Source organism: Podospora pseudocomata, chromosome 6 (assembly GCF_035222375.1).
Source record: "Podospora pseudocomata strain CBS 415.72m chromosome 6, whole genome shotgun sequence".
Taxonomy (NCBI): Eukaryota; Fungi; Ascomycota; class Sordariomycetes; order Sordariales; family Podosporaceae; genus Podospora; species Podospora pseudocomata.
In genome coordinates, this window is record NC_085890.1 from 1,772,246 (window position 1) to 1,788,415 (window position 16,170).

Below are 16,170 nucleotides of genomic sequence, written 5' to 3' on the forward strand. Positions count from 1 at the left end.
GCAAGCCACGCCAAGTATCCCTGAAGCACGGACCGACCCGTTAATTCTCCACCGAACTCCCCCAAGTGCCAGGATCTTGGTTGGCGCCTCGACTCCACCTCCCCGCCTTGTGGCTGTGCCTCTCACTCAGGCACCCTCACCCACTCCCTGAAGCTTACTGAAGCAGAGCCTCTCGAGTTAACGGCCGACGACAGTAAACAAACATCTCGCTGTGCGACACCGTCAGCGCGATTCATCAAACATGACCGAAATCGTAATGAGCCAGACACCACCGATTCTGCATGGCCCTTCAGAAAAGGAACGGAAATATGATCGTCAGCTTCGCCTATGGGCTGCCAGTGGCCAAGCTGCCCTCGAGTCAGCCAATATCTTGCTGGTGAACTCTGGCCCTGGCACAGTGGGTGTTGAGACTTTGAAGAACCTGGTGTTGCCAGGTACGTTTACTCGCTCTTATATCTCATGCTATGAGTTTGAAGCTAACATATGTATCCAGGAATTGGTCGCTTTGCTATTTATGATGAAGCCAGGGTCGAGGAAGCAGACTTGGGCGTCAACTTCTTTCTGGATGAGAACAGCCTGGGAAAGCCGAGGTCAGAGAGTCTCACAGGACATCTGTTGGAGCTGAACCCAGAGGTCCAGGGTGACTGGTATCCGAATGAGGTAGGTGGACTCATCCGTGATTCTCAGTCAGTTATCACGCTGTAAGTGTGAGCTCTCATCACACAACTATACTCACATACGGTGGTGGCGAATATAGAATGTCAAGACTTTAGACTCCCTCCTCACGAGTTCCCCCGTCTTCACAACCATCATATATACACACCCCATCACACCAGAGAACCTCTCGCTTCTGGAATCACATGGGCAACAACACCAAACCCCGCTGGTGGCGATACACTCCGCTGGCTTCTACTCTTACTTCCGCATCAACCTCCCAGGAGCTTTCCCCATCGTCGATACACATCCAGACGAGACAGCCACGACAGACCTTCGCCTTCTCACCCCATGGCCTGAGTTGGCTGTGTTCGCGGAGGAGCTAACGAAGAACATTGATGATCTGTCTGACTTCGAGCATGGTCACCTGCCTTATGTCGTGATATTGCTCCACTATCTTGAGAGATGGAAAGCGGAGCACGATGGCAGCTACCCCTCAACCTACAAGGAGAAGACCGAGTTTCGTCGGATAGTCCAGGGCGCGGCGAGGACCCAGAATGCCGAGGGTGGCGAAGAGAACTTTGATGAAGCGGCTGGTGCCGTGCTCAAGACCCTTGTGGTGCCATCACTACCATCGGGGTTGAAGGAGATCTTCGAATACGAGCGCACAAACCCAGTAAGTCACAACCTTGGTTGGAGAGATGGGCCACCCCTCTTTCGTGATGGTGTCGTCGTTGACAGCTACCCCACTTTGATGAACGTGTCAGGCAGATGCTGACGAGGCTGCCCCAGGCGGAGCAAAAGTCCGGGTTCTGGGTGATCGCCGACGCGGTCAGGGCCTTCTACGAGAAGCACAAGTGCTTACCCCTCCCGGGGAAAGTCCCTGACATGAAGGCCCAGTCCAAGGTGTACATTCAGCTCCAGAATATCTACAAGGCAAAGGCACGCAAGGATGCTGCTGAGATTTTGGAAACCGTCCAAGCCACGGCTGGTGGCCAGACCATCGATCCCGCAGAAGTGGACCTCTTCTGCAAGAACGCAGCCTTTGTCAAGCTCATCAACGCAACGACGGGGAAGATTAGCAGGGCAGATCGCTTGAAGGAGGTAGCAGGTGAGTTCCCACAATATTCCCCATTCCCGTCCGTGGTTGTCGTCGAGGACGACATACCCCTCCCCATATTGGCCACTCCAGACGTCCATTGGGCGCGCGGAGGGGCAAGGTCATGAGACGAGGAGGGGTGTGACAGGAACGAGGAAATTCGGACGAAGAAAGAAACGAGAGAGAAAAGAAAGGCTGGCTGACAATAGAGTGCCATTTTCGCCACTCACTTTTACAGCCCAAGAGTTTCGCAACGACGAGCAAGCCGGAATGACCCTCCAGCCACTCTCGCTTCTCCCCATTTATCTCGCCATGCAGGCAACAGCCCACCAAGTTGAGACAGAAGACGGCCGCGGCTGGCCTAGACAAGAGGAGGTGTTGGCAAGGGTAGCCAAGATGGTGCCCGGGGCAGACGAGAACGAGAGGGTTCGCCAGGCGGTGGAGGAGGTGGCTCGCGCCGAGGGGGGCGAGCTGCACAATGTTGCTGCGCTGACGGGGGGGATGGTGGCGCAGGAGATGATCAAGATCATTACTAAGCAGTATATCCCTATTGATAATACTTGCTTATTTGACGGCATTAGCAGCCGGTGCCAGATCCTTCGCCTATAGGGTATCGGGGAAGGAGGGCGGGATGTATTATGGGGAGCAGGGGATCGGCAACAGGTGATGGGGGAGGTGGATCAGCAGCAGGAGATTGAAGGGGTAGTGGTGGTAATGGATGGTGATGATGATGGGGTGATTGTGAAAGAGGCAAGAGGGAAGAAGAGAAGGGGGGGTGAGCTGGAGCTTGTGGATATGGGTAGGGAAAGGGGAGCGCCGGCGTTGCGGCTGGGGACAAAACTGGAGGAGAAGGAGCCTGAAGGGGGTGCTAGCTGGCCTGGGCTTGCTGGGCTCGCCAGTGGGGAACTCAAGGGAGAGGCCTGCTTCTTGTGTGAGGAGGATGAGGAGGAGGGGACATGATTGGATCTGGGCTTCCCTTTCCTGCTTGGTGAGGTGCTGGATATGGGGAGTGAAGGGCAGGCTGAGAATAGAAATCAAGGGAAACGAGGGGAAGGAAGGGTGTATCTGCCGTCATCATAGAGTACTCTACAGAATGGGGAGAACTGAACAGAAGAGCAGAGCAGAGCTAAATAACGTCAGGGACCCTCATATGGTGGCCAGGCCAAGAAATTATTGTGGTATCTTGATAAGGGAGTGGTTGGCTGATAGATGGATGATAAGCGGCAGCAGTTTCAACGATCGTGTTTGGCCATGAGCTGTTTGCATCATCGCATGTCTGTTCTGTAAGTGCCCGTCAGCCAGTCAGTCGGGTTCGTCACCCAGTTAGAATCTCACATTTGTTTTCGTCTTTGGATCAGGCTGATATCAAACAAAATGACAATGACGACGCGGTTGGTGTGTTGTGTGTGTTTCATTGGAGGTTTTTCTTTTCGGCATTGAAGGGTAGCTGTTCCGATGGAATATCCCGCTTGGCTAGGTAGGTGTGTTTGTTGGGCTTTTCATGCAAAATTCAGGCACGGATAGCTGCTTATGCAGGGTGGTTTTCTAACCTTTTTGCACATCACGCTAGATACCAAGACACCGTAGCTACGCTCTTCTTCCATTCGTTCTATTCCGTTTTGGTACTTGGTGTTTGGGGTCATGTTGGGGAAAATGAAGGGACTTGCTCCTGGTGGAGATTGTAGAGAGAGAGAGAGAGAGAGAGTATGACGATACCCAAATGGGTGATAGTTTTGGGGGAGAGACAAGTCGAGTGATATGTTGGGTCTGCTCCATCTAAAAAATGATGTTTTTTTCTTGTGAAAGCTACTCTGCCTTGTTGCTGTCAATGTCATCGTCAGTGTGTCTCGTTTGTGTCTTTGCATACACATATATGCATGTATCTGTAGGTAGGCAGAGATGCAAGGCAACAAGCAAGTAACCAGCAGCAGCACAGTCACCGTTTTGTCTCTTTTCAGCTGGCTACCCTTCCCCAAAATGAACAAAAATTGTGGGTTGGGAGACTGGATTCACTGCTTTGGTAATAGTCTGACAGACTTTTTTGGCAGGCGTAGTATCCTGGGCCGCCCTTTTTGGGACCGTCATCGTCGAATCTGGCGTGGTGTCTGGCATCTTGTTGAGTACCACTCCAGCCAATGGGACCAGTCCGTTTTCAGGCATCTTCTTCAGCCTTCCCGTTTTTCGATGTAGACCTGGTAAACCAGGTTAGGTCACCCGGTTTTGCAGATACCTTCTGCTTCCCTTGATTCCCTCTGTAAACAGTACGGGTACAACACAACCCGCTCGGCTGCTGTCGTTTGGGCTCAGGGGATGAGGAAAACGAGCAATTCAGAACAGAGAAAAAAACCTGGAAGTAGTACTAATGCAGACTGCAATTGGTAGCTTGCCATGGCATGGCATGGCACATGTATGGTATATGCAAAATGCAGCTACTGTCTGCAGCAAGCCAAAGACCGTTGCGACCAAGATTTCAGCCATTTCTCACCCACCTATTTCTTTTCGGACCGCAGAGCCTGGGTGGCACCCTTTCGTTTCTGCTTCTGGTTGGAGAGTGGGCCACTGAAAGGCAGCTCATGTGTATGTAAGCATGCGCCGGCCATGCGTGTCGGCCTCGTTTGTCGATGTTGTCTGTATGTATGTCCGCACGTGCATGCTCAGCGTCTAGCCCAACCTGATGTAGCGAGAGAGCGGTTGTAAACGAAAATTTTCGGCTGGACCTGAGCATGTAGGACCTGAGGCGATGCCTCTGGCGCTGCCCCATCTGAACCAGATGTCGAGGCAAGTTGGTGAGGAATATTGTGTCCTTTGGTCTTGCTGTGTTCACCTCAGACTACCAGAGAATGTGGAAGCCGAAGCCGCTTTTCCGGTCCTCATGATGGTCCGGCGGGTGGGAAGTGAGGTTGTGAGACATGCTTCTGGCACGATGTCGACGTTCTGATCCTGAAATCTCCGAGTAGGAGGTGAGGGAATTGATGCAAGCCACAGAAACCAGGTGACTTCGACCTCATGTTGTGCGGCCTGAGAATGAGAGTGAAATCTGGGGATGGTGGTGGGCGGTATCGAAGCCACAATTCCGGGGTGACCTTGCTGAGCCCGCCTTGCCAACCCTGTCGTCTGGCGGACCGCTGTAGCGGTTATTCCGAGGGTCATCCGGAAGTCTGGCGTGAGGAGGCCGATGGGAAAGGTGTAACTTACTACATTAGCTGCATATCAAGAGCTGGCCTTGTCATGAAGTTGCTCTTGGCGCCCATGTCAAGTTTGACAGATGGAGCACGAACTAGCATACCTGTTAGAGGTGTGGCAGCATGCATCAGCCTCGCTTGTAAGATGCGAGATGTCAGTTGTCAGAGGCTGCGGGATACAGGAAGAAAAAGCAGGAATATTCCAGCAAGAAGTGTAAAACTCAAACAGAAGCGGGAGTAAAATGATGTAGGGGTCAACAGTGGAGATAAGTAGACATAGGTTTGACCACTGACAAGTCTTGATGGTGTAAGTACACGCGTACATTGATATGACTCTATCAGTCCAGGGGTGCATTGTGTTTTGACCGGCCAAACAACTTGTTCGGCACCGTGTCATGCAAAAAACTGGGCACATGGAAATGCGTAGGGGCAGTGATGTTTAGGTGATACAGGCACGGCATCGGGCAACTAGGACAAGGCCAGGACGGGAAAGATAGAAGCTGGTCCTGGAATTTCCAAACTTGTTCTTCCGGCCGGCGACAGGAGCAGATGCGATAGGTTCGTGCTGTGTCCCGGCCGCCTTGTTGGATGACCTCGGTACGTTTTGTGGTTTTGAAACCGGTGTAGCTTGTAGCTGGTTCCCCGCGAATTCATGTCCGTAGCACATCGCATGCGCAGAGACAACCTGAGTGGAAGTGTCCGGCTCCGCGGCGATACCAACCCGCCCACCCGTCGTGGTGTCAGGTGCCATGCCGAGCATGCCCGCCCCATGCCATGACTGACCGCAACTTAGGATTTGATGCCGACCACAGCCGCGGCATGTGTTGCTACGAGCCTCATCGATATCGCCGTGACAGCTCATGGCGATGGTTGATCAATGCGGTGACTACACCTCGGCGCCTCAGTTGTGGTTGAACCCTCCATCAGCTCGAAGAAGAGGGTGGGCAGGAAAATAGAACGAAGGCATGGACACGGGATCCGAGAAAGGAAATCCAGACATCCATCGGTCACTGACGGCTAGAGATGGGATTGGGATAGTGAATGGCATGGCCAAATTAATTCAGAACAGCCGAGTTAATATCGACGACTCTGCGCTGTCCACTGAGACGGCCATGAGTGATAATTGCTGCATTCCTGCTCCTTCTCCTCCTTCCTTCTCTGATGGTCTGACCAACACTGGATGAGATCAGTCGGCTCCTGCAATCTTGATCGGGGAAGGGTGAAGGTGTAAGGTGTCTGTGCGGTGCTATCTCCGGCGTTAAGAGCAGGGTAAAAGTCGACTAGACTCGTCGAGACTGGCGGTTAATATGACGTGAACCCAACGGCGGTGATGTTTGGTCGTGCTGATTTGCTTCTCGCACGAGTGGATGTTTGTGGGGAAGAGCCGGTGTGTTAAGCCACATCTGGGTTGGCGTGCGCCACCGCTCGAGCTTAAGTCAGAGGGTTAAGCACCCTTGTAGACAGGTCCGATGAGACATCCACCAACCTTCATTGATGATGCTGCACACCTAGCTGTGTTTGGCATGTGTCACCGACGAAGGATAATTAGCAGTTGACAGGTCCCCTACGCTAGAGAGATCGAGACTCTCGTCGTCGATGTCGAGTTTGTGGCACCAAATCTATACGAGTGCAACCGCAGAGAATGACCACGTTGGGCCAATATGTTTGATGCCAGGAATAGAGTCATCGGCTGAGGAGATCGACGACTGGACCTGACTGAATGGGCAAGACACAGGCGCACATGGCCCTCGATCAGGAAAGACGAAAAGAGGGAAGAGACAGCAACGACAAGCAGCCGACGACGACGCTAGGCTTGCTTTGCCGACATTCCAGGCGGTGCTGCACCTCTGATTGGCTGACGAGAATGTGGGGAAATAACGTTGGCTGCCGAGCTTCGGCGCCTTGGCGGCTGTTTGAACTGCACTCTTGCGAAGCTCACAGAGATCTCGCTCTGCAGTAATCATCAGAGAAAAGAGGGTGCGGTGGTGAGACAGGGATCTTGCGAACGGTAAGTCACCGTCAACTACTGCAACACACAAACGGAGACGCGCACGTGGAATTCACCGTCCAAAAGCGCCACAGGGTTTCACTGGGAGATCGCCTTGAGTTCAGGAGAAACAAGCCGACCACCCGAAAATCGGACAGCTCACCTCGCACTCGCCTTTGCCCTCACTGATGAGCAAGACATTATTCTCTCGCTCGCTCATGCACGACATCTCGGTTGCTTCTCGCCAGCACAGCACAAAGCACAGCACAAGATCAAGACAGCAGCATATCACTGCATATCGGATAGGCCGTTAATTTTGTCTGGTCTTGCTTACAAGCTAAGCCTACAGCTGAAGCTTCGTCATGCTATTCTAGAAGACCGCCTTTTGATTCCGCATGAAGAGCACGGATGTCGATGCCCAGTTCCTAACCTAACCCGCAACAAGGAAATGTCAAGTCTCAGGTGGTGGTGATGCCCTGAGCTCGAGCTAGTGGTTACACTAACAATCCTCCCGCACTGACATACCACGCTGTGTTATGGTGTAGTACAAGGGTCGTCGCTTGCTTTTCCGATCCCCTCGTCGATTCCGGCTGCTCGGCCGCGGCACAGCCGGTAATTAGAGACAGGGCAGGCTGCCCAATGCTACAGCAACTGTTCAAGGACCTCATCAAGCTCAGCTTTTCACTAGGGTCGACCAGAAATGTTGAGATGGGATATCTCGATCCCCCAAGAGATATCAACACAAGAACCATTGATGAGGTCCTCGTCACAGGCGATATTGCGGGAGCAAGCGGCTGCAGAGGACAAGGCGGCTGCGGCGAACTGGCCAAGGGGTCCACAAGAAAGACGGCAACGGCGACGGGAACAAAGAGAAGCGCTAATCGTGGTACCTTGTGTGTATGCTGGAGGTACAATGTTCCAGCAGGATAACCGCCGTGACATGCCGTACCAGGGTACTTACACAACCAGCCCCATATCCACGCTCACAGTCGAGAGGACCGGCGGGGCAAGTCATAGACGCATGCTCCGTTCGCCAGCCATCAACGCTCTCAGCCCGTACAACTGGTCAGTCGATAGGACCATGGCCGGTACCGCGCGGTGATGGAGCTGGGCGATGACGAGAGAGTGGGCTTCTACAGAGCACATGCATATATGCTATGCTGACTGCGTACGGCTCAGTTCTTCCCAACATGGCAACTAACACCGTCTAGATATTAAGCCTCGCAGGCTCGCAGTCATGTGTCTCGTCCATCAGCTGGGAAATCGCCACAGGCCATCTATTTACCGCTATTTTTTTCTCCTCAGCTTTCAGAAGCGAACGGCGCCGTCGTCTTCGTGTCGCCGCTGAAGGTGGATTCGCTTTGCTAACAGCACCTTTTAGTTCACACTCACCGCATGCTCAATGTTTGGTTCAGGTGCTATCGGGAAGGGTCCTCATAGGCGATGAAATTTGCTACTGTCGCATGCACCGTATTTTCCACCTGGCCGAAGCGGGCCAGACTGCCAGATCTTTAGAGGCTATCTGCGAGTATCCGAAGCTCATACAACACCACTGGAAGAAGAGCATTATCGTGCGGCTGCTGCTATCCTCCGCTCCGTTTCCTCTTCCACCAGATCCAGCAGAGCTCAGGGGTTTGGGTCGAGTCGAACCTGTGGAGGACCTCCCCTTCCATTGACCCCTGTCTGCCCTGATCGGAGAAGGAAAGCGGGCAGATCCCTGGGCATCAACCGTTGCGGGCGGCCGAACGCCAATCAGCTCTTCTAGACTTGGCATATCTCCACCAAACCAACGGCGCCGTTCTTCAGGGCACAGACTGGCGTCTTAGAAGAGGGGGAGTGTGCCTGGGGCCGACGGCCCCTCTTTCCAACCCTCCCCCAACTTCAAGTTTTTTTTTCTCTTGTTACGGATCATTTTCTCCAAATCCCTAGCTCCTCCTCCTGGTTGACACACGCCCCTAGTTATTAAGGGGTGCTATTAACAACAGGACGGTGGATGTTTTGGCCCAGCCTAGTGACGGCCTTCCCGAGCATACTAGTCCTCTCATCTCGCTCTTGTTATACTAGCTGTCCAGGAACACGGCAGAATCATGCTTCCCGGCGCGGCGATATGGGACGAAATCTCCACATCCTGTGACGTTGTACAGTTTCTGCGAGCAATTAGCTAGCTACCTATGTTGCGCTGCTGTTGTTCAACTCGTCAGGCATCGGCACCAGATGCCACAGGAGACTGTGCCGGACTGGGGGGGTGCAACATCATCAGGAAAGACGGCTGCTGTGCCTCGATGGCAAGCCGCTGTACAACGAAAAAGATGGAAAACCCACGTGCAGCAATAAGCATTCATGGTTGACGTGCAGCAGTACACAGTTACAACTCATGCACCCCGGTCCCAGCGTGAAACGACACCACCACAACGAGCAGAGGGATTCGCTGGCATTGGCTCTGAGCTAATGCTCCCCAGACTCTGCCCCAGATTCTTCCCCAGACCGACCTACGGTTTCTCCAACAAATCGCCCTCCCCCTTCCGCAGGTACCTCTTCTCGGACTGGCTGGCTGGCGTGACCTCTGTTGGACATGAGATTAATATGGGCCGTCCAGGTACTGCGGCTCGGTCATGCCTGATTGGTGGTGGTTCCCAACTTGTGCCTGGCTAAGCAGCCTCGTCCCCCCCCTGGCTATCCCGTTGTCCTCGTGGCTTGACACGGCATTGAGCAGCAACGTCGTCCATTTCTACGGGCTTCTTGCTCACTTCCTACCTCTGACGGAGTCCACTCTATCTCAACCTTACTCGGCAAGCTATACCTGGGGCCCCCATAGCAATGTACAGTACCCCATCGTCCTGCACAAGCGCCCGCTACGCTAGGTAGGGCCTCCCCAGAGCTCTTGGCCCGACTTGACAGGACGTTGCAACGTCGAACAAGCTTCTCCACACCACGGGTCCAAGGAAGGCGGCCTCGAAAGCCGGGGCATGGTCCAAATCTCTGCTCTCCCCACAATGTACCATACCTACAACTCCAGCTGCATGCCATGGAGATATATAAGACTGCGTCTGCTCCCCATGTTCTCGCCTCTCTTCGTCATTACCCACATCTATCTTTATCCAAGTGGCTACCATTGAGCGCTTCTACCCCAGCTCGTGGTTACTTTCCATCTTTGCCATTGCCACTTACCCCAGCTTCTCGCTTGTAACCGGTACCCGGCGGCGTCCCCGGCATCGCCAACCTGTCGTGCTCATAAATACCGTGTGGCCGTCTGGGTTGCGTCTTCCCCAGAACCACCTTTGACACTTCACAGCTTTGGACTTTCCAACATGGCCCCATCAATCCCAGTTCCTACCCAGGGTGGCATGTTTCACACCTTCCAAGGCGTCACCCCACGGAAGCAGTCAACAGACTCTCAAGATAGCACAAAGACCAGCTCCACAGGTACAGCCAAGAGGATAACAACACCACATGCTTGTGCCGAGTGCAAGAGACGGAAGATGTAAGTCAGATCAGATCCTCAGACAGGAAAAACATATCTAACCAGGTGTGCTCAGCCGCTGCGATGGTCAACAACCATGTGGTCAATGCCTCTCCAGCCGGGCTCCCAAGAGATGTTTCTACGACAAGCACAGACAAAGAGTGATCCCATCACGCAAGACACTCGAAGCTCTATCACAGTCCCTCGAAGAATGCCGGTCGATCCTGAAGCGGTTATACCCAACACAAGATGTGCAGTCTCTTCTGCCTCTCTCCAGACAAGAACTCCTCAGCCTTCTTGACAGGCCAACAATAGATACTTCGGTCGGCGGCTTACCATCACCACCATTAAACACCAGTCCCATGTCGGACTTGGACTCACCAATGATGCCAAAAACGGAGAACCTGCTCGAGCAGATGCCATCCAGAGACACAGAATGGGACGAGGAGCGAAGAGGAAGAGACCCGATCCCAGCCGAAGCCGACGACATCAACGCTCTCTCGCTCTCAGTAGACCGCCAAACATCCTATCTCGGTGCCTCCTCCATCAAGGCCGCCCTCATGGTCATGCTCAAGGTCCAACCCGGCCTCCGAAACTCTCTCGCAGCCCCATTAAACGGAGTCGAGATGTCCCACAACTACCCAGCCATCCGCCAGAAGCCCACCACCCAAAAGGACCCCCAACGCATCCCATGGTCCTGGAAGGGCCAAACACTCATCGACGCCTACTTCAAACGCATCCACGCTTTCGTTCCAATGCTCGACGAGTCCACCTTCCGCGCTGATTACCTCGAAGGCCAACGAACCGACGCCCCATGGCTCGCTCTGCTCAACATGGTCTTTGCCATGGGTTCCATCGCGGCTATGAAATCGGACGACTACAACCACATCAACTACTACAACCGCGCCATGGAGCACCTTCCCATGGATGCCTTTGGCTCCTCCCACATCGAGACGGTCCAGGCCCTCGCCCTCATCGGAGGTTACTACCTCCACTACATCAACCGGCCCAACATGGCCAACGCCGTCCTCGGCGCCGCCATCCGCATGGCCTCCGCTTTGGGTCTTCACCGTGAGTCCATCACGGTAGGTCTCCCAGGCAGCGACATCATCGCAGCCGAAACCCGCCGCAGAACCTGGTGGTCCCTCTTCTGCCTCGACACATGGGCCACCACCACCATGGGCCGTCCCTCGTTCGGCCGCTGGGGTCCCGCGATCAACATCCGCCCCCCCGAGTTCGGCATCAACGCCAACCGGGATTCATCCCAGCACGCAGGAATCCTCCCTCTGATCGAAAACATCAAATTCTGCAAGATCGCCACTCAAATCCAAGACATGCTCGCCATCACCCCCCTTCTCAGGACAGAAGACCGCTGCGCCATCGACGCCCAGCTCGTAAACTGGTACACCTCCCTCCCTTGGCTCTTGCGGACAACCGACCCCTGCGCGGAACCGCTCTACATGGCCCGCTGCATCATGAAGTGGCGCTACCAAAACTTACGCATGCTCCTCCACCGCCCCGTCCTCCTCTCCCTTGCCTCCTCCGGCCTCAACCCCCACACCCAAGCCTGCGACGCGGACCTCCAAGCCATTGAGACCTGCCGTGAACTCGCCGCGGCCACCATCGAAGACGTCGGCCGTGAATGGACCCGCAACCAAATGAGCGGCTGGAACGCAGTCTGGTTCCTCTACCAAGCAGCCATGGTCCCGCTCGTCTCCGTCTTCTGGCAATGGGGCTCTCCCCGCGTGCCAGAGTGGCTCAAGCAAATCGAGCAAGTCCTCGACCTCCTCGAGGTCATGGAAGAGTGGTCCCTCGCCGCCCGGCGCTCAAGAGAGGTAGTCTGGCGTATGTACGAAGCCTCCCGGGCAGTCCAAGCCCAAGGCGCCGCTGCCCGCTCCCAATCCCCCGCCAGCCTCCACATCACCACCACAGCCGACAGCATCGTCGTCGGCGGCGGAGAAGTTCACATGAGCCCCATTGGTCTCGAGCCAGTCGACGGAATGGGGGGTATGATGGGCCTGCTTGATCAAGGGGGTCTATGGGATCTAGACGGGATGTACTGGGGTGGAAACGGCCCTCAGTCCCCAACACACACTGGAAACCCAGACGACAGCGCCGCCGCCGCCGAGTTTGCCGCTTACGCTGCTGCTCAACAAGCCGCCTCCGCCGCTCATCATCACCACCCCGAGCTGATGCAGCATGTGGACTATGGGATGATGCACCACCACCACGCTGGACATCATCACGTGGGGATGGAGGGCTTTGGGTATGTTCAGTGAGCTAGCTGATTACCTAAGAACACCATCACCCTCCCTCCCCGGCTGTATCACAATCCCACCCGGAACATCGGCCCCCTTCATATTCCCCAACGCTACCCTACCGTCACACCCACTGGCGTCTCAAGCAACTCAAAAAATAAAAGTCTGGGGTAACCGGGCAGTCTGGGGTAAACAGGGATTATTTTCCCCCTTCTTCACTTCTTCTTCGTCGTCATCATTTTATATGACAATTCTTTTTTTAACACCCCAAAATTTTCACTTTATTTCATTACAACTCAAAGCAAATGGAACGGATGGAAACGGATGGAATCGGGGCCGGATATACCACAACTTACTTTTTTTACTTCTGGAAACGAAATTTGTTTGGGTTGCTTTTTTGCTTTTTTCTCTTGCACATATTTTTTTGTATAAACAATGATGATGAATGAGAGAAAGAGGATGAAGCAGGAAGGTCGGTTGGGGAAAAAGATCGGAAAAAACACACGCACGCAAATCTCCTACAATAAACAAAACAGGAATTGGGAAAGTTGGAAAGGACAGGACGAGGGAGTTCTCAAATTAGGTTTTGTCTAGGCTTATACCCAATGTTCCACTTTTTTACAACAAACTTCACCATTATGTCTTTGACTGTTTATTCGCCCTCTTGGGTTTGATGCGATGAAGAAACAATAAACATGGGCAAGAACATTGAGTCAAAGGGATGCATCGGGCGTTTACTCGGCCCTGTAGAAAATACCCGGAATGACCACTCCCCTATCCCACAACTGATTGGACTCTCACCATCATCACTATTACTTCCCTTGCCCCTCCTAGCCATTCATCTTCCCTCTCTGTCACACACACAACTCCGTAATTCGAAGGTTATACCTAGCTAGCGAATACATTCCTTCCTTCTTCCCCGCATTCTTCTCTCATGCAACCTTGACGTCCACCATCAAAACATATCCCATCATCAAACACACAGACCCTTCAGCGACTTGGTACAGTATCACTGTGGATATTATGGAAGCGTTCACAAAGGTTTCCAGCCAAGCCTCATCATCCAATAAGAGTCCACCGGTCTTGCACGCCGAAGCCGACATTCCAGAAAGCTTTTACACCTTCTTGGCTACCCTTCGTGTCAGTGTCAAAGTCGCAACATCCGATGGCGACGTGACATGGCTTCCTCAACATACCAGCTATCTTGAGGCAGCATCTTGAAGATCACTACGACCACACACACTGAGAAGACTTCACTTCCGGGAACTACGCTCGTCCGTCTCCGGCTCAGCCACCCCTAGATACAATACAAGATCATCCGCACTAGGTACTCTCAGCTGTACAGAAGATAACCCGGATGGGCCATATCTGCCGTGTCAGCAATGCGACAAGTCAGTTTCCTCTAGTCTTGGGTGCCTGTATGCTGTACATCTCTGGAAGGGGAGAGGAGGATATGAGGGCCGATCCGGCAAGCATTTGGTAGATGTGGGGAGCATCGTCCTGACAGCTTCACACCACGTGGGAATCCAAAATGTTATCCGGGCAGATTTCGCCTTTTGATGTTAGGCGAAGGGTCAAGAAGGAGCAAAAGATCGACAACTCCCACCCGTAGTCAACTCAGCCACTTTCTGGGGAAAGATCGGTCTCTGTGTGTCACCATCATGGTCGCCTCTGGGGACTTTTGGAAGGTATCCGGAAGGACAAAAGAGGTGATCGCCGGTTGGGCTGGTGGCAGGATCAGCCGTCAAGCCGTCTGCTAGACTCAGGGGGAAATGTCCTGCCATGCGGTCGGTTGTGTCCCTTGCTGTCTGCATCTGCATCTTCGAGAAAGTCGCTGATGTCGGAGACTGTCGTGAAAAGTTGGAGTTGGTGGTGGGGCAGATCATCGATCGACTTGGAAGAACCAAAGGTGACTGGGGGTGAAAACGGCTTCCTGAACGGGGCCCGTCAGGCCAAAAAAACGGTGTTGTCTCATTGGTTGGCTGAATCTGTCGGGTGTTCGCGTCGAGGATGTTGCTGCAATCTGGAGTGACGGCCCGAAGCGCAGAGGGCCCTGCTGGGTACCTCGGCCTCTCAAGCAGACTCCGCCTGTTTGACCCCCTGTGCTCAGGTACCTGAGACGTTGGACATGTCAGCCACCCCTGTTCAACGGTTTTGAGATGTGGGGTAAATGCACCCCAGGTCTTCTCCAAGCTGGGGAAGAAATGAAATTTGACAGGGGTGGAGGGGGGAAATGCGGGGTTAAGCCATCGTTCCAACATTCTCATGCCTCTGGATCGCGAAAAGCGCAGCGACAACCCACCTGCCTCTTCTAGCCCAGCATTGGTGAGACAGAAGCAATAGGAGACGAGGCGTATAGGGGGGCTAGCTCACCTCGTCATCATCATCCTTGTCGAGGTATCGAATCTCGTGTGTGCAACCACTACACACCAACTGTTTCGTTGATGATCGCCCGTGCTTGTTGATACTGTCGGTAGATGGAAGCAAAATGCGGGGTATCCAACCCATGCCTGGAGATCACAGGTTCTTGGTTTTTTTTTGTTTCTCCTCTTTTCTTTTTTTTCATCGGTCCTTTAGGCCGTCATCAAAGCTTGGCCCTGACGGCATTGTCATCCGCCGACAGGCTCTCCACCCCATTGCCGGCCTCTTGATGCAACAGACCTATTAGGCTTGCAACTGTCCAACTGCACGCCCGGACCTCATCACACCAGCAGGTCGTCGACAGCACATGCCATCACCGCTTCTTGTTCACCTTCGGATGCGGTGGGGCTGGGAGGCCGGAGAACGACGGGTCTGGGGGCAGCCACGTCGGTAGTAACAAGTTGTGGTATTCCGTACTTTGAGACCGGGCCGTCGATGTTTTGCTCCGGGGCCGGCATGATTTTGGTCCTGAAGGACCCTTGGTGGTTGTGGCAACTACCATGTATGGCTAATGTTTGGTGCGTGATAATGTCTTTGTCGTGTTGTGTCGTCTTGTCTTGTCTTGTCCGTCGGGCTCGTACCAAACCCCGACTCCTCTTGTCTTATTGAACTTCAGCCACAAAAAGCTTCGTCCTGTGCCCAGAGATTGCTGGGGTGGCATTTACCAGTGGACAAGTTAGATCGGCTCAGGGTCGCGAGTGTGCTGTCAATCGGCCAACAGGAGGGGTTTGCAGTTACGTGCACCGAAAGCAAGCAAAACACATTCAGCCGGTGCGGACAGAAGGAAACAATTGGCGAGAGGCCGACAGCGTGCATCAAGATGTGGTAAGCTTTGGTGGTCGAGGTGAGAGGAACCTGCAGTTGCCAGATCATGGTTCGGTCCGGAGCTGCCTACCTCAGGAGCACCTGCCATTGCAATCATGAAATCCGACGTCTGCACCTGCCTCCTGGAAAATCCCAGAAAGGAACTGGCAAGCGCGGGGGGCTGCAGGCTCACTTCTCTCTCATGTCGGTACTCGTTTCGATCATTCCAATCCACCACCGACACCGACGCCGGCACAGACATGCAAGCCATTGCAATCAATCTCCGGCTTCCGGACCCGCCATGC

The 16,170-nt window shown here is 53.8% G+C and overlaps 4 protein-coding genes across 4 annotated transcripts; 3 read left to right on the forward strand and 1 right to left on the reverse strand.

Moving 5' to 3' along the window:
* Positions 1-123: 123 nt before the first annotated feature.
* QC762_602000 (uncharacterized protein) lies at positions 124-3,403 on the forward strand. Its single transcript, XM_062891897.1, has 6 exons — positions 124-434; positions 494-660; positions 758-1,330; positions 1,447-1,765; positions 1,992-3,230; positions 3,324-3,403. The coding sequence occupies exons 1-5, from the start codon at positions 242-244 to the stop codon at positions 2,360-2,362; spliced, it is 1,623 nt and encodes a 540-aa protein (XP_062740589.1). The 5' UTR covers positions 124-241; the 3' UTR covers positions 2,363-3,230; positions 3,324-3,403.
* Positions 3,404-4,573: 1,170 nt separating this feature from the next.
* On the reverse strand, positions 4,574-5,290 carry QC762_601996 (uncharacterized protein; the record flags this gene model as incomplete). The annotated part of the gene is made up of 2 exons (XM_062891896.1): positions 4,574-4,943; positions 5,259-5,290. The coding sequence occupies 2 exons, from the start codon at positions 5,288-5,290 to the stop codon at positions 4,574-4,576; spliced, it is 402 nt and encodes a 133-aa protein (XP_062740590.1).
* A 2,271-nt stretch (positions 5,291-7,561) lies between these two features.
* Positions 7,562-8,024, forward strand: QC762_601993 (uncharacterized protein; the record flags this gene model as incomplete). The annotated part of the gene is made up of 2 exons (XM_062891895.1): positions 7,562-7,815; positions 7,892-8,024. 2 exons carry the CDS (start codon positions 7,562-7,564, stop codon positions 8,022-8,024), a joined length of 387 nt encoding a protein of 128 aa, XP_062740591.1.
* Positions 8,025-8,100: 76 nt separating this feature from the next.
* On the forward strand, positions 8,101-13,288 carry QC762_601990 (uncharacterized protein). The gene is made up of 2 exons (XM_062891894.1): positions 8,101-10,403; positions 10,459-13,288. Exons 1-2 carry the CDS (start codon positions 10,231-10,233, stop codon positions 12,659-12,661), a joined length of 2,376 nt encoding a protein of 791 aa, XP_062740592.1. The 5' UTR covers positions 8,101-10,230; the 3' UTR covers positions 12,662-13,288.
* The last annotated feature ends 2,882 nt before the right edge of the window (positions 13,289-16,170 follow it).